Source organism: Myotis myotis, unplaced genomic scaffold (genome assembly GCF_014108235.1).
Source record: "Myotis myotis isolate mMyoMyo1 unplaced genomic scaffold, mMyoMyo1.p scaffold_m19_p_20, whole genome shotgun sequence".
NCBI classification, from domain to species: Eukaryota; Metazoa; Chordata; class Mammalia; order Chiroptera; family Vespertilionidae; genus Myotis; species Myotis myotis.
The window spans coordinates 3,541,922-3,566,911 of NW_023416325.1; the positions used below are offsets into that span (position 1 = coordinate 3,541,922).

At 48.5% G+C, this 24,990-nt stretch overlaps 1 protein-coding gene across 7 annotated transcripts in view; it reads right to left on the bottom strand.

Moving 5' to 3' along the window:
* Window positions 1–24,990, bottom strand: part of GRK3 (G protein-coupled receptor kinase 3) — a 79,023-nt gene that overhangs the window by 24,661 nt on the left and 29,372 nt on the right. For 5 of the 7 annotated variants that reach the window (XM_036353920.1, XM_036353918.1, XM_036353919.1 and 2 more), the window contains exons 3-9: window positions 17,974–18,047; window positions 12,953–13,054; window positions 11,140–11,214; window positions 10,735–10,796; window positions 7,117–7,168; window positions 4,891–4,982; window positions 3,091–3,190 (exon numbers count right to left, since the gene is read on the bottom strand). In XM_036353920.1, coding sequence (XP_036209813.1) covers window positions 3,091–3,190; window positions 4,891–4,982; window positions 7,117–7,168; window positions 10,735–10,796; window positions 11,140–11,214; window positions 12,953–13,054; window positions 17,974–18,047 — 557 coding nt within the window. Of the gene's footprint in view, window positions 1–3,090; window positions 3,191–4,890; window positions 4,983–7,116; window positions 7,169–10,734; window positions 10,797–11,139; window positions 11,215–12,952; window positions 13,055–17,973; window positions 18,048–23,012; window positions 23,037–24,990 lie in introns of those variants that run through there. The other 2 variants (XM_036353921.1, XM_036353923.1) reach the window with 2 other exon arrangements.

Genomic DNA, 24,990 nt, shown 5'->3' on the forward strand with positions numbered 1-24,990 from the left:
TCTCGTTGGCAACATCTCCACCCTGGTAAGTGCCTTCTGAGCCCTGCGGGCGCACCTTTCACAGCTCTCGCCACCTGTTCCAATCACCTATGCACTTCCAAGATGACCTGAACACTACCTCCCTCTCTCATCCCATATGCAGCTCTGTAAGGGCAAGGGCCAAAGTCAAGTCCTAGGACCCCCATCTCAGAGCAGAGTGCATGGCTCAGTCGAGGCCCGACATTGTGCTTCAATGACGGAAGAGATAACACCAGCTGAACGCTAAGGGACTATGTAAGGGAGATGCTGACTGCTCTTCCCAGTTGTGGGCGAACTTATCCTGCATCTCGCACATGCCTTCCCTTGTTACTTGACAAGAATTACACATGAAAACTGACAACAGTACTTCCTGCTGCCTCTTTGGGGGATGAGGGGTGGAATACTCCATTTGAGATGGAAAGAAAAGAAAAAAAAAAACACTTATAGTAAAAAAAAAAAAAGATGAGTGAGTGCAGTTCAGTCTCATACCAGCACCTAGAGCATCATATCGATGAAGGGGATTGAGAGTTCACTTTAATGAGGCTATTTAAACTGAAGATCACTCCAAACCGATGAACAGTGGCCCGCTGATTAGCAAAAGCCATGCCAAACAATTTTACTACAACTCTTTTGGGTAAAATTTGTATTTATATGTAAAAAAAAAAAAAATCTGGACAGTTTGCTACTGGAATACAAAATATAAACAATTCTTTTAAATTAGTTCAAAGCAGTAGCCCAATAAAAGCCCAATTTTTTATTTATTGCCTGCGGGGGAGACTGGCGAGGAACTACACAACTAATTAACCACATTCCCCTCAGCTGGATACAATAAATATGCAATCGCTACAGGAAAATTGTAGAAGAGAGCGCGTTAAAAATTAATGCTTTTAATAAGCCCTGAAACTCTGCAGTGAGCGCCAAGTCCACGTGTGGAATTTAAGACAAAGGCTTTTCCCGGGGAAATGAGGAGCCGGAGCCAGGCATATAGATCCCGCTACAGGGAGCGGGCCGCTCAGCCTCCGCTCCTGGTGGCTGCAGGCGTGGTCGTGCGCACAGGGACTCCGATGGGAAATGCTCAGTGCCCATGTGCCGGGAGGTAGCGGAGCACAGTTATTTACAGCCATGGCATTTCCATTTGGTAGAGTCGAGCTCGAGGTGGCTATTCTCTCGCTTCAACAGCAGGTAGCCCTTCTAGAACCATCCAGACTAATGCTGGGACAATATCAACCACAATGCGGTAAACTCAGGGGATGAACCCAAACCACGCGGCCCATCGAGTGACGGTGGGAAAGGAACCGGGGAGTGTTCCTGGGAGGCCCGAGCCTCTGGGTGAGGGAGTTAACCTCCTGGGTCTCTGGCTCCTTGCTGAGGAGGTGAGAGGGGTTCTTTGAGGAATCATTAAAATGCGGGATGTCTCACTGTGTACAACGCTTCCTGGGTTGTATTTTTGTTTTTAACCAGTTTACTGCCATGATATTTTGAATTTAATTTAAAAAGGTCCACTGCTTGCGTCTATAGACGCTTACAGCGTACAAATGGTTAATTTTATGTTTTTATTGATTTGAGAGAGAGAGGAAGGGAAAGGGAGGGAGAGAGTGAGAAACAGAATGAGGGAGGAAAACAAGGAGAGAGAGAGAGAGAGAGAGAGAGAGAGAGAGAAAGGGAGGGAGAGAGGGAGAGAAAACACCCATGGGTTGCTTTCCACGCGGGTATCAAACCACAAGCTGAGTCTGTGCCCTGGCGGGGACTCGAACCGGTGACCTTTCGGCCCACCAAAACAAGGCCCAGCCCACGGAGCCACCCTGGTCAGGACGTGGTTTGGTGTTTAACGTGAAAGTCACATGTGAGCTTCTCAGCACGGGCCTGGCCATTCCGTGCTCGCTACATTCCTTTCTGCGAACGCTGGACGACAGACCTACGGGCGTGCAGAGGCACGCCAGGTCGCCGGGACGGTGCGGTTTCTGGATGTGCCTTTACAGACACCTGCCCAAATAAATAAGAGCCCCGGCTTTGATCCTGGGCAACGCCGTCACCAGAAAAAGAAATCCGCGGAAATCCGCACGGGACACTGTTCTGCAAGTGGAGACACGGGGTCAAGGTTGGCTTGTACACGTGCCGAGCCCTGACATACAAATACAACGCCCAGCAGGTGGACACGGTGTCCTGGGGAATGGGAACGGCCAAAGGCCACAGGAGATAAAACATGGCAAGTGCTGAGAAGACAGAGTCACCTTCCGAGGAGACACTGACCGGGGACAACCCCACGGGGACAGCGCAGAGCTGGCGAGCCCCAGTCGCTTGCTCTCTGTCTGTCTGTGAAGGACAGGAGCGGCGGTCTCTTACTCTCTCTCTCTGGGTTAGTCCTGCTCGGTCATGCAGCTAATTCCTAACTGTACTCAGGGGATTTTGCTGTTGCTGGAATGATTATTTCCTGCCTTCTCCCCACCCATATTCCGCAGTGAAGTTCATCATAAATGCCTACTACTGAGAGAAGTCACGGGCGTTCATGGTGCAGGTTGCTGGTACTTGGCTACCTCCCCCAGGAAACAGAGGTAATGTCTGAATGGTACACTGTATCAGCTTAGTGCTGCCGTTCCCTGCTATGGATTCTAACCCACCCCAGAACCGGCTGGCCCCATAACTCAACCAGAAAATGCCTGCATTTTAAATACATCGTCCTGATATAAAACAGACAAACACATCCACACACAAAGAGCAATGCTCGCAATTGAGTATCGCTCGCCCTGGCCGGTGTGGGTCAGACGGTTAAATGTGGTCCCAAGCACCAAAAGGTTGCGGGTTCGACAACCAGTCAGGGCAAAAATAAATAAATAAATAAATAAAAGGAAAGAAGGGAGGGAGGGAGGGAGGGAGGGAGGGAGGGAGGGAGGGAGGGAGGGAGGAAGGAAGGAAGGGAAGAAGGGAAGGCGGGAAGGAGGGAAGGAGGGAAGGAGGGAAGGAGGGAGGGAGGGAGGGAGGGAGGGAGGGAGGGAGGGAGGGAGGGAGGAAGGAAGGAAGGAAGGAAGGAAGGAAGGAAGGAAGGAAGGAAGGAAGGAAAATTTGAATACTCACTCCTGTACTCACGAGCGACAACATAATCCTTTCATTTAAGGCTAATGTTTCTCCTTGCTTCATCTTGATCCTCTTCTTATCCAAGCATTTCATTGCATACCTAGAAACAGAAATATGGCTGAAAAATCAACACCATAAACACACCCAGACTGATTTCAACACGACACACCGTACCCGGACAGATTTGGGCAGTGTTTAAAAAAAGCAAACCGGCACCCAAGTGCCATGCAAAAAAAAGTCTTGCTGCACGTATTAAGGGAAAAAATCATCTCCCCTCTGCGGGAGCACAACCCCCCCCACTCCTCAGGTGTGGGCTGTGCGTAGGGACCTCCTTCTGGAGCACAGCAGGGAGAAGGGGAGGGTGACTTCACGGTCAAGTCTGACACACACAACCTCGGTCAAGGGATCAAGACCAACGTCAACAGAAATCCGTCACTTTAATAACAGGCCTTGATGTGATCTGATGCGATGAGAAGGGCATTTTATCTCTGGGTCTTCCTTCCTGAAGCCTACCACCTCCATCCAACTGTGGGAAGAGCATCAGACAAACCTAAAGAGCATCAGACATTCCACTCCGTGCAAATGTGTCTGAAGAGACAAATCGACAGCATGTGCTTCTACAACATCATGGGACTGCCTAGGTATTCTAAACACCTCAACACGCTGCAATTAAGTAAAGCTACTACGTTTCATGAAATGTTAATAAGCGAGGAGTAAAGTGTATCGTTTAGGATCAAAGTCCCGGGGGTGAGTACTGGACGGGAAAGGAAGTTTTCATAGCAGGACTCTGTTTTGACAGTGTGTTCTCTCATTTAATTCTGCAAAGAGACAGGCGCTCTTTTTCATCCCTCCCTCCCTGACAAACGAGGATGTGGAGGCTCAGAGAGGCACAGGCTCTGCCCAAGCCAACGAGAACGTGAGGAAGCGAATCTGACCTGGCCGTGTGGCACCGGCGACCCACACCCGGGACCCCTACGCGATCCCGTCTCAGCAGGACGCCAGACGCCAGGCACCTGGGTGCCAGGCACCGGCTGCACCCTGCGCCGGGCCCCACAGCCGGAAGAGGAGCCATGGGCACAAGCCAGTGAAGGTGCGTTTCAGCCGCCACGGAATACGAAACGTGCCAAGTGGAGGACCGGGACGGACTCGGGCAGGGGCTGAGCGGCAACCCCGGAGGTGATGCAGGGGCAGCGGGGGTGGCGGGCACCGAGCTGGGTGACCTCAACTCCTCAGTCTCACCCTGACTGATGTCTGCACCACCCTCACAGGCTGTCCCGCCTCGCCCACGGCTCTCCCGTGCCTGCCCCTTAACCAGACATGGAGGTCTGGGTCCATCACACCAGACTTGCCCGTTCTCTTGCCTTCAGAAACATGTTCATTTAAACCGCTTCCATATTAACATACGTCCCCCACACTTCACAACTCCCCCATTCACTCCCCAGAAGACCCTTATGTCCCACACGTAACTGCCTCGCGTCCACCTCCCACGAGACCAGTGACTGAGATGAGCGATGGGGCCCACGGCCTTGACCTTCGTAGCAGGGCGTCCACCCTCCTCACCAGCACCCAGCTCCTCATCTGGGGGACCCACGCCGCCTGGATGCTACGACGCCCCGAACTGCATGTGCTAAATCGTGGACGGGCCTTTAATCAGGGGAGACTGTCTATTTCTTTCCGAGGCAGACAAGTCCCGGAACGACAATCACGGGCTTCCAAAAGTCCGTGCAGGGGCTGTCTTTGGATGCGAGCACAAAACCCTCGTCACAGTCCCGGGAAAACGTAGGAACGTCAAAAACTTACATTTTTCCAGTGTCTGCTTTCCGGCAGCCATAGACTTCTCCGAAGCCGCCTCGCCCGATGATCCTATGTACGCTGAAATCATTCATGGTCAACTGTGAATTCAAAACACGAAATGGGACACGTAACGGCCGCATAAAGATGACGGGGTAAGGGTTTTTTCAGGCAAGACACGCACAAGTTATTAACGCGGCCGTTCTGAGGGAGGGGCCTGCCGTTCCCGAGACTGACTCCTTGAACAGAGGGGGGCAGCAGGAGGAGGCAGGGCTTTCTAGAACCTCTGCCTGCTCCACCCGCGAAGGCCCAGCATAGAGGCAGACAGGAAGGTGACGGGAGTGGGAGTCCGGGGAGACTGCTGTGCCCACCTCATCGGTCTCAGACTACAAGACACACGCCTGGAAGCCAAGCGTCTGGGGAAGTTTCTAGTCAAAATGCAAAGCAACTTCGGCCACTCTGAAGCCTGAGGTTTGGCAACCACGCGGCGATCCAGGAACCGCCGTGGTGGGAGAATAAGCCCGTGTCCGGGGCATCCGCGTTCCCGAGAGAGCGAGCCACATGATCAGAAAACCCGGCGGACGCCGGCCATGTGATTTTTTTTTTATCGATCACATCCGTGAAGAGAGAGGGGACTCGTGCTGGGCATGTGAGCCTGCAGCAAGACTAAGTGTGAGCAAAGTCTATAAAGAGGCTTTATTCATGGGCACTTTTCCTTTTGGTCAGGATGTGTCAGCAGTGCCCTGCTTCAGACGGAGTTTTAACAGCACCCGATGGTGCCAAGGCAGACAGACAGCCCTACGGTCATGGGAAGAGGCCCTCGGATAACAGCAAAGGCCTGCTAGGCAGATTAAGGGTCAGATTCTTAACAGTTCCCCTACCCGCCCCCCAAAACGTCATGTCTGCAGCCAGGTAGGGGCAGCTGGCCACAGGCTTCATGTCTGATCATGTCTGATGCTGAGAGGACATGGGACAAGGGGCATGAGGACACAGACACCAACCAGGCCGGTGGAAGGAGCATGAGCGTGAGGAAAATCCACAGCAGATATAAGGGCTTTTTTATTCACTTATTTATTTTTGGCTAATCCTCACCCGAGGTCATTTTCCCATTGATTTTCAGACAGAGTGGAAGGAGCGGGAGGGACACAAAGAGAGAGAAACATCGATGTGGGAGAGCTACATCGATTGGTTGCCTCCCGCACACGCCTGGACCAGGGCTGGGGATTGAGCCTGCAACCGAGGTACGTGCCCTTGACCGGAATCGAACCTGGGACCCTTCAGTCAGTCCTAGGGCCGACGCTCTGTCTACTGAGCCAAACTGGCTAGGAGAGGGATTTTCTTAAACTGTGTGTTATTGCCTCATGCTTCTAAATCCTGCCAGGAAATGTGATGGAAAGGAGAGGTTCGATAAATCAATAAACAAACAACAACAACAAAAATAACTTCTTCCAGCAGGACCATTCAAGTAAAAAACTCCCTCCAAAAAAATCCAGTTGATAATTTTTTCCCCCAACGGCAAGCCGCTATGAAGGGAAAGGAGGAGGGAGGAGATAAGAGGCTGGGCAAGAAGGCATGTTCTCCAAATACAGCAGAGGTTACGTCCTGTAATCACTGACCTTGAACGCTAATGGAGGATGGAATGCCAGGGGAATGAATACAGGTTAGAAAGCAGCCAGTGTTTGAGGACCGTTCTTAGCATTCTCCAAATTAAAAAAAAAATTAAAAAAGGTAAAACTTTGGTCTAAAAAAGATGTGATCAAATGTCCTTTCTTAAAGAAATAAACACATGCTTATAGGAATATGAAAAAAAAAAAAAAACACAGAATTAAGCTCAACCGGCGTGGCTTAGCGGTTGAGCATCAACCTATGAACCAGGAGGTCACGGTTCTTTTCCCGGTCAGGGCACAGGCCTGGGTTGGGGACTCCATCCGCCAGTGTGGGGCGTGCGGGAGGCAGCCAATCAATGATCCTCTCTCATCGCAGACGTTTCTACCTCTTTCTCCCTCTCCCTTCCTCTCTGAAGTCAATAAAAATATATTTTTTAAAAAAAGAGAGAATGAAAATTCAACTTGTTTGCAGCTGGGATGGGAGGGCAGCTCTGTCGTACGCAGAGCAGCGAGGACATCTGTGCGGGGAGGGTGTCACCCTGGGGAGCAGGCTCCAGAAGCAAGTATTTTCTCACGAAGGGAAGCCAGGGGGAGTTTTTAATTTTAAAAAGGAAAAGACGATACTCACATGGATATTTAATTCTACATTTTTCCACTGACAAAATCGAGTGAACTTGTCACTGAAAGAGAACACAAAGAATGGCCAGAAAGTTAAATATCAAATTAACCGCATTGAGAGAGAGGAGACAAAGAGTTAGGAGATAAGCTAGCGTCTCGCGATTTGTTTTACGTCTCAAACAGAGTTCGTTTTCTTAAACATCTTTTCACAGTGCATTCACCTGTGGGCCTTATTTCGTGGCTCACATGAAAGGCATGTTTCCTTTAACTGTCATGATGCTACAGGGACGTCTTCATCGAAACCACCGTTGTTCGACAGAAGGGTAACACAAGCCACATATACACTGAGTGGCCAGATTATTATGACCGGCCAGATTATTATGACCACCCCATTGGTACTTCATTGACACTTCCAAACATACTGGATATTGAAAAAACTTCCTAAGCAAATACTCTCAAGGTTTTATTATTATTATTATTATTATTTGCATAACGAATTCACTTCATTGTACTGATGGGGTGGTCATAATAATCTGGCCGCTCACGTGTAATCAAATTTTAACAATATACTGGTTTAACTGGATATATCAAAAATGACTATTTCAACATGTAACCAGCATAAATTAATGAGAAAGTCTACATTCTTGTTTTCCTACTAAGTCTTGGATCCTGGTGTGTACTTTGCACTTACAGCCCGTGTTTACTCAGACCAGTCACGTTTTCAGAGCGCAGTAGCTACCTATGGCTCGCGGCTACGGTGCTGGACAGTGCGGCGCTAATGACCGAAAGAACTACCCGCTGACGAATCACTGTAAGAGCAGTGAACGCTCCGATGGGCCAGGTTCTGAAGGCTCGTTGACCCAACCCAGCAACTCCGTGGGCAGGGACTATGCTGATACCCATTTTACAGCCGAGACCAAGGCCTGCCCAAGGTCACACAGTGAGAGAATGGGTGGAGCAGGATTTGAACCCAGACCACGTACTGCCTCTCAAAGACACAGAGGGCGTAGGACTGCCCCCCCCCCCCCCACACACACACACACTAGACCCAGAAGATGCCGTGGGCCATAGTGCAGCGTGTGCTCTCACGAAGCACTCAACTGCTGGCTGAGGGCTCTTCCCGCCCACGACGTAAGAAAAACTATCTATTTAATAAATACATTGTTTTGATTACTTTTTTGTTACTGAGCAACGTATCTAAGCAAAGAACATTCTTGCTGACTGCTGGGCTCATCTCGCCCCTGCTATGATTTCTTAGACACAAGCAGAGTATTCAGCGTTCTTTGAGTGAATGAAGGAATGAAGTAAAAAAAAAAAAAGGGGGGAAAGGAAGATAAAGGGGGGGGAAGGGAGACAGAAAAGGCACAAGGGGGGGAGGGTTCATATAAAGTACAAGTTATAGGTATTATCATACCAGCGTTGTAATAACATGCTGTAAGGCATCCAAATACCCAGTTCTCTGGGGTTTGCCTCTAATACGCCTTCTAAGGACCTTTTAAAAATATTTCTGAGGCTGATAATCAAATCGAGACTCAAAAGCGTCATGCAATCACACATCATCTTTTTACAATGAATCTAAAAGGGCTTTTAACGAGCATTTCGTTGATCCTCCTGACATCTCTATGAGGCTGGTAAAATAACACTATTTTTGAGATTTCAAACTGTTTTTTTTAATTATGGGGAACACAAAGGGCAAAACCACACTGGGTGTGTACTCTGTATTTATAAATCGATGACTTGCTGTGAAGTTCACGTGGGGGGCTGGGCTAACTCATACTCTTCTCTCACACTGGAGTCCAGAGCTGGCACGGGGCGGGGAGGGGGGGGGGCGGGTGAAGGGGGTGGGGGGGTGGTTAGCACATTACAAACCACCAAATGCTTGGTCTGAGATGGATTTGTTTTTTTTTTTTTGGTACTCATTTGAGAATGTATTAACATAAAAAAAGCACCCCAAAAGGTGTAACAATAAACGAATTGACTTTAAAAATAATGCATTTATACAAAGTAGTAAATGGTTCAGGAAATCCAGAATTTCTAAATGCTCGCCTAAAATGCAGCCAGGGTGACTGATTCAGTCGGATTTTAAAAACCACATGCAGGTTGAGCCTCTTCCCCAACTGAAATGATCACCGCCATCTCTCCCCTGCACCCCAAGGATCCCAGAGCAGCTGGGCTGACCCCAAGGTGGGGAAGGTCAGCCCTGAGGACACACGGCAGTAGAGTCAGCCCTGAGCCGGCAGCCCATCCCCTCCGTTTGCTGCTGCTGCCGCTGCTGCTTTTTGGCCAAGTTCCTGCTCCCACCCAGAACAGTGTAATCATCCGTATGCATATTCGTTTCCCAAACTCTTGACTCCGCTCCAGGATAAAATTATCCCTTGAACTCCAGTGGAACCACAACACAAGCTTGTTTCTTTTCTAAATCCCTAGAACATGTGGAGAGCAACGCTGCCATGAAACAGCATTTGTTCTTAAAGGGCAATCACGGCCCAGCTGCAGGCGGCCCGGCAGCGGGCACATCATCACGGCGATTGTCTGGATCGCAGCCGGGTGTGCGGAGAAAGGCACAGCCGCAGCGGGCGGGGATGCGGGTTAGAGAGCCGGACTCCGGCGGTGCGTGGCCACAGACAAACATACTCCCCGCACGGAAGGACTGGCTGCCCGGAGCTGAGCGCTTTAGAGACGCCACTGAAGTGTGTCAGACCCGTACATGGCTCAAGGGACACACCTAGTAGGTATGTTAATGATACATACAATCACAGACATCACTTGCCCACACCCTTCAAATTCTATTAGAATCAGGCACGAGCTTGTCCCACTTTGGGGGACACGGTTTACAAAGCCCAAACAAATGAATTAGGCGAGGAAAGCCGTGTGCTTGCGTTAGGAAAGGTGTCCCAATAAGAAGCTTTCAGCATCGAGGTTCCCCAGCCTCGTTAAACGTTAGACCACTTTGAGGCTGAAGAACTCAAAGTCGCAAGGGGGTGGGGAGCTCTTACGAAGTACCAAGTTAAGTTTTTATTTTATTTTATCCCCTCCTGGCAAATCAAAATTATAATGTGAAGTATCAAGGAAACAGACTAACACAAAGCCTGGAACATAGGTCATGGTCAATAAATACTTGGTGAATGAATAAATTAACATACATTTTAAGGACAGCATTTATTGGGTTAAGTGGGGTACACCTGCACAGTACAAAATTTTATTTATGTGTGTGTGTGTATGTGTGTGTGTTGCCCGAAGATTCGCGCAATAGGCCTTCCTTTCCCTGGCTGCTGGCACTGGTTTTCCTCCAGCACCCGGGACCCAGGCCTTTGGTCCGGCCGCAGCGGAGAAGCCAAGCCTCTTCAGTCTTCAGTCTTCACTCCGGCCGGAGCTTTCAGTCTTCGCTCCACGCCTGCATATGCAAATTAACTGCCATCTTTGTTGGGTTAATTTGCATAGTCGCCCTGATTGGCTGGTGGGTATAGCGGAGTGACACCAATTTGCACGTTTCTCTTTTATTAGTGTAGATATATATATTATTCTAATACTAAAATGTTGCACATCAAATATCACAGGAAAGGATATTATATATGTATATATGTACATACACACACACACACACACATATATGGGGAGAGTTTCGTACCTTTCCATAAATTTTTGAAAAATGTTGCCTCGAAGACTTTCACAGATTTCTTCTATGTATGGCTGAAAGGAAAGGAGACAAATTCCGTTCGGGGCACATGCGGGAGACAATCAGTTGATGTGTCTCTCTCATGTCAATGTTCTTTCTCTTCCCTTTCCTCCCTCCCTCCCTTCTTCTACTCTCTCTAAAATCAATGGAGAAGACATCCTCGGGTGAGGATTAACAACACCACCAAAAAAAGTACATTTCAATGAGGAGACAGGCAATATTAAACTTCAGCTGCTCCAGATAAGAACAGCCTGACACGTCAGGTCCTCCGCTAGCTACACACATGGGAAGAAAACGCCACCAAGTCCAGCTGCTAAGCAAAGTAGATGCTCCCACCGCGAAACGCTTTTGCCTCACCTGGAAGAGCGCGGACGTCACTTGTTTCTTGGACAGAAGATATTGCACGTGGTCCACAGCTTGCTTCGAGAATGGCTTTTAAAAATCAGAAACAACATTGTTTTCAACAACTATCAACCATAACCAACCTCTATGTCATATAACATCACAACGCAAATTTAACACAACATGTATTCAACAGCAACCTAGAAACATAACTAAGGACATTATAGTAACGTGCGTTCGCTAAAAAAGATCTGAACAAATGTGTTCCTCTGAGGATTCCTAGACACCACACGTTGGGAAAAATGGGGGGAGCTGGCTGATATCGAATCCCACAAGAATTCAAGATCCCTGTGAGAAAAAGAAGTTTAGACAATCTTCCTTATCATCAGCTGATGAACTGAAAATATCCCTCGATGAGCTGATAATGGGGTCTTACAAATGTACAATTCCTATGAAACTGAATTATCTATGTGAGAGAAAATGAATGCGTGCAAACAGCCTCAGAATTAAATGCCAGGACTGCAAACGGAGCCAGGGCGGTGAAAGGCTCTAGGTCAAGGGAAAGCCCTGCTGTAGCCACAGTGGGTGGGTGGAAGGTAATCAACCAAGGACCTTTATATGCATATATGCATGGCCCATGGGCACAGACGATGGGGCAGTGAGGGCCTGGGGCGGAGGGTGGGGGCGGGCTGGAGGGGGTCAATAGGGGACATATGTAATACTTTCAACAATAAAGACTTTAAAAAAAAAAGAAGAAGAAAGAAAGGCTTTAGGCCCGGCCGGTATGGTTCAGTAGTTGAGCGTCAACTTACAAACCAGGAGGTCACAGTTCGATTCCCAGCCAGAGCACAAGCCCGGGTTGTGGGATCGATCCCCAGTGGAGAGCGTGCAGGAGGCAGCGGATCAATGATTCTCTCTCATCATTGATGTTTCTATCTCTCTTTCCCTCTCCCTTCCTTTCTGGAATCAATAAAAACATATTTAAAAAAACAACGACAGTCTTAATGTAGAGAGATCCCATGGTAAATTTTTCCATGTAATCTCACTCCTGGTGGAATAATTTCCTAGGAACCTAGTTTATTCTAATGACCGAATTAAACTGTTTATCTGATTTATAAGAAAAAGAATTTCAACCATTATTTAACAATTAATGAACACAATTAATATAATTGCAATCCTCCCTATAAATCCAAAGAAGCCACTTAAGACTTATATTTGCCAATATCTCATTAGTCTAATTGCGAAAGTATAACTACACTAAAATAATGTAGTTATTTCAAGCTTAATTTTCTTGAGAAAGTCTAGAATTGAGGCTACCCTTTTCTCCTATTGCTCTGAATTCGCTATTCATCCATTTTTGCAGTGAAAGCATTTACTTTTTGGAAATATATATATATATCAAGAGTACATGGAGCCCTGGCTGGTGTGGCTTAGTTGGTTGAGCATCATCCCATGCGCCAAGAGGTCGCTGGTTCGATTCCCAAGCAGGGCACATGGCACGGGTTACACGCAGGAGGCAGCCCATTGATGTTACCCTCTCACATCAATGTTTCTCTCTCTCTCTCTCTCTCTCTCTCTCTCTCTCTCTCTCTCTCTCACCCCCCTCCCCCGCCTTTTAAAATCAGTAATAAAAGGAGTATGTGCAGCAATGGGCACTGTGTCGGGATTATCAGGAAACAAACCACAAAGCAGAGAGAACGGGTTCCCTCCTGGATGAGCCTCAGTTGGCCTGTGAACGCCTCCCTCCTGCCTGACTCGCATCCTGGGCCCTGAAGGCGGCCTCGCGCCGCTCCACACGGCAGTGACAGACCCGACAGGCAACACTCACATGCGAACAAGACAGCAGCTCCTTCATGATGTAGGTGTCATAAATCTGCCGACTTCGACTCAGGCGATCTTCCTCATTATCAAGCTTTTCGTATTCTTTTATCTAGGTTTCAAAAAGCGATCGTTGTTAGCTGCGTCTTCCTAGAAACCCGCTTGATTAAAAGGCATCACTGGCCTGGGCAGAAAACGCGAGGCCAGGCAAATTACGGACCGGGCTATTCCACGGGAAACAACGGCTCCTAAGGTTGTCGGAATGAAGTTGGGATCATTAAAGTCAACGGGGAAATGACCAATGGTATGTTTCCAATGATGAAGCTCGTCACTTAAATTTAGAAACACAATATTGGGAAACAAATGCTGCCATGGTTACAATTATCTTACACTCTACCAGCCACGGGCCACTCGCGCTTGCCAACTCTCCTCTCCAAAGCGCGAGCAAGTTCCATCTGGCTGTAATTCAGGCCTAAGAGTTATGAGGTCGTTCTTGCTCAATGACAGCATTGCAAAACTAACAGGAGAAAATGCATAGATCTGGTCAGGGCTCCTGCAGAGAGAATTTTTTTTAAATCAACTAAGTATTTTGGAAAGGCGTTAGCTGTAGATGAAAGCATTGGAACCCCTTCCGCACTATGAAAGTATTAACAGAAAGATCACCCCAAAGGGTGGACTTGCTAACTGAGGGAAGGTAACCCGACCAGTGTTGAGAGGGGCCCAAAAATAAAATGTGCTTTAGAAATACGCGCCTCACGTGGAAACAGCCCTGGTCATTCTAACCTGATAACGGAAGCTCCTAGGTCAGAGAAGCGTTTTTTTTATTTACTTACAGAAATACCTTTAGTCCAAAAGACAGAAAGAGAATGAAAACACAGATGACATGTGGAGCTAGCAGGAGGCTAGCAGAGATCTCCATTTTAATGACTAATTACTATGTGTGAGTTATTAAGGGGGGGGGGGGGGTGTTTCCCCCAGGTAGCCAGTGGCTCCACTGACTTCCATAGTAACTGAAAGCTCTTTATTCTCGAATAGTAAGAGGTGAGGCTAAGTCCTCCCAGGGGAGAGTATGAATCAATGGAAAGAAGCGTGACCCGTTTCCTATATTGTCAGGGTTGGACAGGTCTGAAATCACAGTCAATCCTGTAAGAATTTCTGATGAGGAAAGGGCAGAGAGAGGGGGGATGTGAAAGGCTGGGGTCCCCCCGAGGCCCCCGAGAAGCGACTGGGGTCCTCTCCATTGGCCGGAAGCGCCATCGGTGTTACACCGAAAGGCTGCGCTTCGCAAATCCACCACGGAGTCTTCTTGGAACAGAGGCTAAAACCTGCCACAAAGGCAGGCAGGCAGGCGGGGGTAGGCCCGGGCCCCATCCCAGAGGGAAAGGCGGTCTTCATGAAGACGTGACCCAGCAATGATCAAAGGGCCTGGGCTCACCCTCCCAGGTTCAAGGGCCTGGGCTCACCCTCCCTCGGCAGGGCAAGTCTAAAGGGTCAAACTTCAGGCCAGATGCGACCAGGGCCGCTGCAAGGCACAGAAACCAGACACCGGCACCAGAAGCAGAGCCGGGAAATAAACGCCGGCTTCTGGTTTGGGGGGGGTTCCTCCGGTTGTTCTGTTTGGGGCGGGCGAACGCCAGGATGCGAGGATGACACGGGTAGCCCGCCGGTGAACCCGAGGCCAGTGTTTCTGCCTAAACATCTGAGCAAACTCGAAGAATAATAAGCCTGCCCGAAATTATTGTCCTTGAAAACAAGTGGGGTGACACCTATGTCTGAGTTCCAGGGGCCCTTTCAAGCAGGTGGCACCTGGTTCCGCTAATGCTGATTCTATGGAAGCTTGGCGAGAACTGGAATAAGCCAGCTACGCCGGACAGGCTCGTGTCCTGGGCAAGTGACATCTGAACCACGACACTGCCTTGGTTAAGAGCCTTGTGTTTCAGAAACTTCAGCTTGGACAACAGAAAAGGAAACCCTTAGTAGGCAAGGTAAGAGCCTCGAGCACCTGGGTCCCCCTCTGCTTTGGTGGTTACACCGCTCACAGCCTAAATACCCCATTAGCCTGAACACCCAGGACCCCAAGAGCAAGCGCGTTTGGTCTACGGGCGCCGTGGTCTCCACGTTCTCGCCCCTGGTTCGTTCCTCGGCCATCCCAGTGGGATGGGCCAGCACCATCGCGAATGGCCTCTACTTCGCCTAGTCGGAGCGGGGTGCTGGGGCCACGCCCTTCACCCACAATATTCTCCTCGGGCACAACCGCTCGGTCCCACAGATTCAGAGACCAATGCCCTTCCCTGCCGAAGCGTGGATCTCTGCGGCTCGCCTGTCCCCCTGAGCTCCAGGTTCGAAGGAGTTACCTACCTACTCTGACATGTCCACATCCTGCCCACCCCAGCCACACTCGCTCTACCCTCATTCTCTTTATCACAAAAGTACGAAAGTCATACTCCTAGTAGCTTCTGCCAAAAAGGAATAGTCACCATTGATTCTGCTCTTTTGCTCACACTCCTGTCCCCACCCCCCGACGCCCCCGACCCCTGAAATCCAATTCATCGGCCAATCATGTTGGCTTTATACTCAAAATATATCACAAACCCAGGCTATGCTTCAGGTAACAGCCAACTAGCTGCTAACAGAGCAATCCTCCCGGGGCGGGGGGGAGGGAAGGGGTTCGGGGGGGACACCTATCATACCCAATTACTGCCACTCTGACCTAATGGATATTTATAGACTCTTCACCTTAAATTTCCCATGGGGCTTTAGAATCAAATCTAAATCTGTTACTCTGGCCCCCAAACCAGGTCTCTGGACTGATCGCACACGACGCCACCCCTCTCACCCATGCCCAACACGCCACACTCGTCTCTCGGTTCCTCAAGCACCCCGAGGTCTTTCGCACACATCAGGGGCTACACCTCAGCCATGCCGTCAGCCCCAAATGGTCTCCCCACCGCCACCCTGCTCCCACCTTCAGAAGGACGACCTTCCTCGCCATTCGAGTCTCGGTTTAGAGGCCGCTGCCTCGGAGGCAGGCTCTGACCCGGCACTCCCCGTGGCCACCCAGGCACAGGCCGTCAGCCCGGAGTCTGTTCGGAGTCGCTGTGCAACGGTTATTCCTTCCTGATAGAGTTCCTACGTTTGCAATCTGTCGTGGGTCACTGCCTACGGCAGTCATTACTTCCTGATGTATTTCCTGTTGATTCCTTGTTTATTGTCGCTTCTCTCAACAAAAATAGGAACGAAAAGAGAGCAAGCACTCTGCCTGTTTTGTTCAGCCCACCAGTGCCTCCGAGCACTGGTGTCTGAGGACTACTGGTTGAATGAGTCAAGAAATTTCTAGATGGTAACTTGGCCTCTGATCTTCCGTTTATTTTCTGTTTCCTATGATTTATTTCTAAATCTAGGCATCAAATCCGTATTTTTCTACGCTGCCTCCAAATCTAACTGGAACGAACAAGTGTGTAAAGCAGCAAGTGCCTGCATGTCAGGTACCGTTCCGGTATGTTGCATTCACACACGACAACCCTAAGAGACAGGCACTGCTGTCACACGCATTCTTAGCTATGGAAACCCGGGGGGAGCCCGGCCGGTGTGGCTCAGTGGTTGAGCGTCAACCCGTGAACCAGGAGGTCACGGTTGGATTCCCGGTCAGGGCACATGCCCGGGTTGTGGCTCGATCCCCAGTGGGGGGGGCGGCAGGAGGCAGCCGATCAATGATTCTCTCTCCCTCTCCCTTCCTCTCTCTGAGATCAATAAAAACACTTTTTTTTAAGAGAGAGATTGAGCTGAGATTGGTCTGAGCTGCCATTTTTGTAGGACTCGGTCTGCCTCTTGCTTGTCCCTGTCCCTAAGGCAGTGGTTCTCAACCTTCCTCATGCCGCGACCCTTTAATACAGTTCCTCATGTTGTGGTGATCCCCAACCATAAAATTATTTTCGCTGCTACTTCATCACTGTAATGTTGCTACTGTTATGAATCGTCATGGAAATATCTGATAGGCAGGATGTATTTTCATGGTTACACATTGAATATCATTAAAGCACAGTGATTCATCACAAAAACAGTATGTAATTATAGATGTGTTTTCCGATGGTCTTAGGCGACCCCTGTGAAAGGGTCGTTCGACCCCCAAAGGGGTCGCGCCCCACAGGTTGAGAACCGCTGCCCTAAGGTGTGGCTCTCCGTGGAGTTCACTGAAATTACTCCTGCCTTTCAGGGTTTTCAGAGCAGCTCTCTGCCTCCTGCCCGACTCGTGTTCAAAACCTGGCATCTGTCTTGAGAGCGAGACTCACCACCTGCTTGGGGGTTCTCCAGCCCCACTTGTTTTTTTTACTTTAGCCCCAGAAACCTCTTCTGGCTCTTTTTCTCCCAGAAGCAGCTTTCTGCCAAGGGCCCAGCCTGGACTCTGTTATGCCCAGAATCAACCGCTGCCCCAGGGGATAAGTAGCAACAGCTCTTCCGTGTCAACAGAGCATCCCCTGGGGCTGGTGTTTCTTGCCCGTCTGGTTTCAGATTGCTGCCCACAGCAGGACTTCATGTCAATACCGCTGCACGGCTGTGGGAGGCTTCAGTGTGTCTCCCACAGCTTCCAGCCCATCGCTTCGGCTCCCCTCCCCCCCCCTCCACCAAGCCTCCCATTTGTCACTCCAGCGATGTGTGACCAGAAAACCGCCAGTCTCTCTCACCCGGAGGTGGCCAGCCCTCGCATCAGCTTGCGTCTCCAGAATCCGCGAGCTTCTGCGGAAAATGAAACGGCTGGGAATCCTCGGGGCACCTCGGAAGGAGCCGCCCTGCTCTGGGGTTTTAGCCCCACTACCCCTCCCTACTTCTGCAGCACCCCGGGGCCTTTGCAAAAATCGGATTCGTGTAGAGGTCAGCATCGCGAATACACCGCGTAGCTTATCCTGTGTTACTAAGTGCATTCCATGGGTTTCTAAGTATCTGCGAGATGCTCGGGCCGTCTTAAATGTTTTCCAAAGTACAGCTGAAATGTGCTTTTGAAGTAAAAGCAGCAGTAAAACAGTTACTTCTTACCTCTTCATAAAACTTCACCTGAGGTACAGCTTCATTAATTTCATTCAAACAAAAATCTTTAAATAGCAAGAAACCTAAAGGAAAAGAATAAAAAATTTCAGGGTGGGCAATAAATGGAAATCTTACCCCCCACAGGGTACTGTCAAAGTCACGTGTTTGTACTTTAACTTCTTCCTCCCCTACCTTAGAAACAGTAAAAAACGCAGACTTCAAGAAGCTAATTACATCCTAGAGGGCAATACCCCAGGGAAAGCAAGGGCACCACATACCTGCCTCCTGGCTCTGGGGTTCCGTCTGTACTGGCCACCCCCCTCCCACTTTTTACAAACGCATGCTCAGCAGTGCTAGTGGTCACCACCACCTAGGGCAGGGGTGGGCAAACTTTTTGACTCGAGGGCCACAATGGGTTCTTAAACTGGACCGGAGGGCCGGAACAAAAGCATTGTTGGAGTGTTTGTGTGAACTCATATAAATTCAAAGTAAACATCATTACATAAAAGGGTACGGTCTTTTTTTTTTTTAGTTTTATTCATTTCAAACGGGCCGGATCCGGCCCGCGGGCCGTAGTTTGCCCACGGCTGTGACCTAGAGCCACTGGTCACTACAGCGAGCAGAAGAATGAGCACAGAAATGAGAGAGGCGGGTAGCATGGGTATGTCGGTAAGGGTCGTCACGGGGCTAATAAACACTCTGTTCTCAGAAACAGGACAAAACTCCCTTAAAAGACAGAAGGACTTTGACAACCTTTCTAGCCCTTTTCTCTCACCACTTACTACCTCAGAGTCCCCACCAAATGCCTCCTGGCAGAGCAGGTAACCCAGCCCCAAACCTGGCTCCTTCCTGACTCGATGCTCCTCAGCTTTAAACAGTCAGCGCTGTACGGCCACAATACTACCCCCATCGCACAGTGCCTGGCACACAGTAGGAGGTCATTACGTATTTGCCGAATGAATGTTTACTTACATCACCTTTCCAACACGCCTCTCTCAAAGTACTCAGAACACTCTAATTACCCGATCTATGTCTCGCACCCCATTTGCAAACCTAGTGCATAGCTTAATGCCCATTACACAGTCAAGCCTAAATGAATGAATGAAGTTGAACAGGACAGTAAAAAACAATGAAAAAGTCAAGATCATTGAAGAATTGCCGGAAGAGCCCTAGCCGGGTTTCTCAGTGGTTAGAGCGTAGGCTCTCAGACTAAAGGGTCTCGGGTTCGATTCCGGTCAAGGGCGAGGACTGCGGCTGCAGGCTAGATCCCCAGCCCTTGACAGAGCGCCTACGGAAGGCAGCCGATTGATGTGTCTCTCTCACATCGATGTTTCTCTCTCTCTGCCTCTCCACCTCTCTTCCCCTCTCTCTAAAAATCCAGGGAAAAATATCCCCGGGTGAGGATTAACAACAACAACCAAGAATTGCTGGAAGAAACGTAAGTCACAGAAGGGAACTGAAAAAGGAAGGACTCACAAAAAGTATAAGGAAGAAGGGAGACCAGAGTCCCCCAGGTAGAACTGAGACAAAGGAAATGGCTTTGGCAAGGTTTTCATTAGAGTCATTGCCCTGACCGGTTTGGCTCAGTGGATAGAGCGTCGGCCTGCGGACTCAAGGGTCCCAGGTTCGATTCTGGTCAAGGGCATGTACCTTGGTTGCGGGCACATCCCCAGTAGGGGGTGTGCAGGAGGCAGCTGATCTATGTTTCTCTCTCATCGATGTTTCTAACCCTCTATTCCTCTCCCTTCCTCTCTGTAAAAAAAAAAAACAAACAAAACAATAAAATTTATATATTTTTACAAAAGAATGAGGATGTATTCTCTACTCTTCGATTTAAAAAATAAAAAATAAATAAAGGTAAGAGTCATGTAACTCGAATTAGCCTGATACTGCTCTGTAAGTTCCCCTCCATAGTTCCAGGAATGTGACCTTTGAAAATGGTAAACGGTCGTTCCCTGGAACCGAAAGGAAAGCATTAGGACGACTACTTAGTGAAGTCAGCAAGGCCGACTCGCTGGGGCTGGAGGCAGACCGGCAGCAGGAACTCGGCCCCACTCATCTCAGCCAGGTCTTGAGACGAGGCTGACACGGGAAGCAGGTGGGAAATTCAAGAAGCGGACAAGCAGGAGAAGTTGGAGAGGGGACTCTCTACCTCACTGTGTCATCGGTGGGGTGCCTCTGGGGAAGTGGGCTTCTTGGGGTGCCACTGAGGAAGGTGAGGAAGAGGGGAGTTGAATGAATGACCATCCAACTTGAAACCTTTCATGCAATTTTTCCATTGTCCGTCCACGTGCAGGATGGGCCAGAGAACTACCGAATTATTGTATTCTACTTTCTCCAACACCAAACTGAATCTGTCCTCGGGGTTTCTAAGTTGCTACCCCCACTTCCTCCAACAGGCTTCCCCTGCATCTTGTGCACCTTCAGAGCTCAGCTCCAATGCCCTGAGGCCTTCTCTGAGTCTCATTCTCATTCTCTCTTCCATGTCTCACCCATTCCCTCTCACAAACACAAACGCACGCATACGCACACAAACACACTTTGTTTTGCACGTATGACCACCAAACCTGGCCCTGTGCATAGGTTTACGTCTTCACCATCGACCTCCCCACTACAGTGCGAGCTGCACATGGACAGGCCACAGAGGTCTTGTTCTCTGCTACCCTGACAGGCACAAGCACACTGCCTGGTGCATGCAGGGAGCTCAGAAGGAAGAACAAAGGCAGGAAGGAGGAAGGTGGAGGGAGAAGAAGGGGGGAAGTAAAAAAAGAAAAAAGCAGGGAAAACAGGAGGGAGGAGGAAAGGGGAGAAGGGAGGGGAAATGAGGAAGATGAGGGAGAAGGGAGTTCAATGAATGAACATCCATAGTATGTTTTTAGCTACTTCTTTAATGCCATTTTTCCGCTGTCGGTGTGTAGGATGGGCCGAAGAACTACTGTAACACACTACAGGGGGAAAAAAACATCGCTTTCCTCATGTCTTCCCATAAGCTGAAGCTGGACTTTCTATCACAGCAGCTGTTAAAATGGAGCAGGCAGAAGGTATTCTGCCTGTTGGATTAATTCTAGATCATTGTGTTCCAGTCTGAAAGCAATTTACCTTCATGGAGCTTAAATTACATTTAAAAAAACAAAGTACTTCTCAAATCAGAACAAAAGCTAAAGGACAAAAATTGGGAAATAATTTGCCTAACAGGTTCCTTTCATAAGTGCGATCTCTCCAGACTTTAAAGAATAAAAAATAGTGACCCAACTCCTGCTCCCCGAGATAACTGTGGATGTGTCTAACCTTGTTTCCATATTTGAACCCCTGCAAACAGCATGCATACTGATTAACTTCTGAATGTATTTATAACATCCAGCAAAGGCAAACTATCCCAATTTCCCACCACAATATTTTTCAGAAATTAGTAGGAAGAACTGTGTTGCTTTTTATAAAATATCAATGAGAACTTCTGCAAGTGTTAAATATAAGTGGTATCTAAAAGAGATTTGAAAATGTGATCTCCTAAAAAAAAAAGAAAATTTAGAACTTATGCGCACCCAAAGACACTGTCAAGAAAATAGACTCAAGACAGACTCAGATAAAATATTATAAAACTTAAATCGGAATAAGGCTTTGTATAAAATTTCTACATACACTAAAAAAACTCTTACAAAGAATGTTTAAAAGGAAATCATCCGGTTAAAGAATGGGCAAAAACACTGGAACACTTCACAGAGGAAGAGAAGTGAATGGTCAATGGGTACATGAAACAGGCTCAACATCACTGGTCCTCATGCACATGTAAATTAAATCACGTTGACATACCCGCTGCTCAAGGACTTGAATGGCAGGATTAAAAAGACTGACAACACCAGCCCAGCCAGCGTGGCTCAGTGGTTGAGCGTTGACCTATGAACCAGGAGGTCACGGTTTGATTCCTGGTCAGGGCACATGCCCGGGTTGCTGGCTCAATCCCCAGTATGGGAGCATGTAGGAGGCAGCCAATCAACGATTCCCTCTCATCATTGATGTTTCTCTTTCTCTCTCCCTCTCCCTTCCTCTCTGAAATCAATAAAAAAAATATTTTTTTTTAAAAAAAAAAAGGCTGACAACACCCAGTGTTGGTGGCCAGAACTCTCATTGGCTGAGAAGCATGTGCAATGGTTTGGACTCCCTGTGCCTCTAAATCAACAGGCGAATAAGGAAGTTACTGTGCTGGTGGGGGTGACTGATCCCAGCTATCCACACAAGCATCTGCAAATGGGTATTTACAGCAGCCTTATACACAGCATCCAAAAACTAGAAACAACTCAGATGTTCTTCCATTTGCAAACTGCGGTGTATCCTACAACTGAACTCTGCAATGAAAAGGAATGTTATGGATACCAAGCACCCTGAGTGAACCTCCAGTGCATGATGCGAAGTGAAAGGAAACAGACTCCAAAGCTCCACACTGAATGGCTCCCCTTAGGTGCCATTCTGGAAAAGAAGAAACCATGGCAACAGAAAACAGGTCAGTGGCTGAAGGCGTTGGGGTACAGGGGGTGGTCTAGAAAATTTGGGGAGGTGATGAACTGCTCCGTATCTAGATTCTGGGGGCGGTTGTACAACGTTACGCATTTGTCAAAACTCATAGACCTGTACAACCTGAATGGTACATTATAATGTCTTTAAATGAAACCATGAAAGGAGAAACATGAGATTGGGTACAGACAGCGGAGCCACGTGCAAGGCTCAAAGGATGTTCCTGAATGAATAGCGGCTGCAAACTGGGATCTAAAATTTCTAGAAGCCAAGGCCTGATCACTTCCTTAGACAGGTCTCAACAGCTACTGGATGTTTCTTGGAAAGCACAAGTTTCCACGGGAGATAAAACCATCCCCACGCAGAGGCGTGGGATAAAATAAGGAGAAAGTCCCTAGGAAGGCAGAGATCAAAAACAATGACTCTGACACATCCAGAACACACAGTCTCCTTGACACGCGAAAACAAAGGCAATCTCAAATGATAAAAACAGAAAAGCCAGCTCATAAACGAAGGGGCGAAAGCACACCAATACTAACCCGGAAAACTCCCACAGGGTGTCAGGGTCCCTCCTTGCTGCATATCACTCGCCCAAATTCCCGGTGAGTAACACTCCCTTTCGTCTCTTCCAAGCCCCAATAGGAAAGAATGAATATCAATCAAAACAAACGTTTAGCTAATTATATATTTATCTAGTCCACATAAACCTTAAACATATTTATTTTCATTGAACTCTACTTAACAAATTAGAACCTTCACTTCTTGGCTTAAAACTTTACAGAAAGAGACAATTCTAAGTGAAAAATGATTTAGGAATATTGAAAATAGTTCCAACCCCCCAATTTAAATTCAGCACGGACATGCCCAATAGAACATTGTTGTACTAATTAATGGCGCCGTTCACTTAGGTCATGGAGAGCCGTGGGGCCCTGAATGTTAAGAGTCCGTTAGACAAAAGGACAAATGGATCATGAATGTGGCCCAAGAGAAATTCACGGAATGTTCCGAGCAACTGGCTCCTAACTCAAAGGGGAACAAAAAGGAAAACTGGACGGAAGATGTGAAAATACGGGGCAAGAACATCCTATCTTAACTCCTCTCATAGTTGGATTGCTTTCAGACTTTCAAAAGTATCGTATTGTGAAATGATAGAAAAAAAAAATTCCTGGCTCTGTCACCAGACGGCGGTCAGTGTTTTCCTGGATCCACGGTTCTGTGGACATCTAACTGTAAACAAACCAACTGAAAATTAAAGTGAGATTTAAAATAATGTCAAGTGGCCCTGGCTGGTTTGGCTCAGTGGATAGAGTGTCACCCTGCGAGCTGAAGGGTCCCGGGTTCGATTTCGGTCAAGGGCACATGCCGGGGTTGCGGACTCCATCCCCAGCAGGGGGCGTGCAGGAGGCAGCCAATCAATGATTCTCTCTCATCATTGATGTTTCTCTCTCTCTCTCCCTCTTCCTCCCTCTCTGAAATCAATAAAAATATATTTAAAAAATAATAATAGCCCTAACCAATTTGGCTCAGTGGATAGAGCATCAGCCTGCGGACTCAAGGGTCGCAGGTTCAATTCCGGTCAAGGGCATGTACCTTGGTTGCAGGCACATCCCCAATACGGAGTGTGCAGGAGGCAGCTGGTAGATGTTTCTCTCTCATCGATGTTTCTAACTCTCTATCCCTCTCCCTTCCTCTCTGTAAAAAATCAATAAAATATATTTAAATAATAATAATAATAACTTCAAGTGAAATAAAAACATTATTCCAAACCCTTGGTTCTTACCCCATTTAAGACATTCTGCCACTACACTGCCACCATCTACATCTATGTCTTTGAATGGAAAATGGTTCAAAGTTCAAAAAACATGGAAAGAAGTCCCATTCCTGCCCCCGCCCCTCCCCTCCCCAGCTGTGCACCCCCACCATCAGCCCCACGGGAACCAGTTCTTGGTTCCTGGTACCTTTTCGGGGAAAGGGTGTGTGTCATTTCTGGGCACAGGGCTGTTAAGAAATCAGTGGGACTCTTGGCCCTCTTTCACCCAGTGGATGCGGAGGACTGCGAGTCCTAAGGGACACCAGCACCACCGCAAGGGAAAAGCTTGGCACAGGGATGGCGGGGAGGCCCGACGTGAACCCGGGACGCCTGTCCTGTCACCGAACGAGAGTGAAGCGTCTGTGTGTAGAGTCTCTGACGTTTTGGATCTCTTCATTACAGGTGCTTGTGTTACGTCCATCCAGGCTCAAATACCAACCCTTCTTTTCACCAGGCCAGACACACCGCCCCTACCAGCCTTTTCCCCACAACGCGGCACCTGGAGATCTCCCTGCACCAGCCAGGTACCGCTTGGCTGCGTCTATAGCTGCCGGGTATCCCATCGTCATAATCTCCGTAACCTGCTCCCTAATGATGAACGTTTGAGATGTTGCAGATATTTCGCTTTTACAAAACTGCTGCCATGCCCTCTCCGCCCATCATTTCTCACGTGGTCAGGCATGTTCGCAGGAGACGCGCCTCGGAGT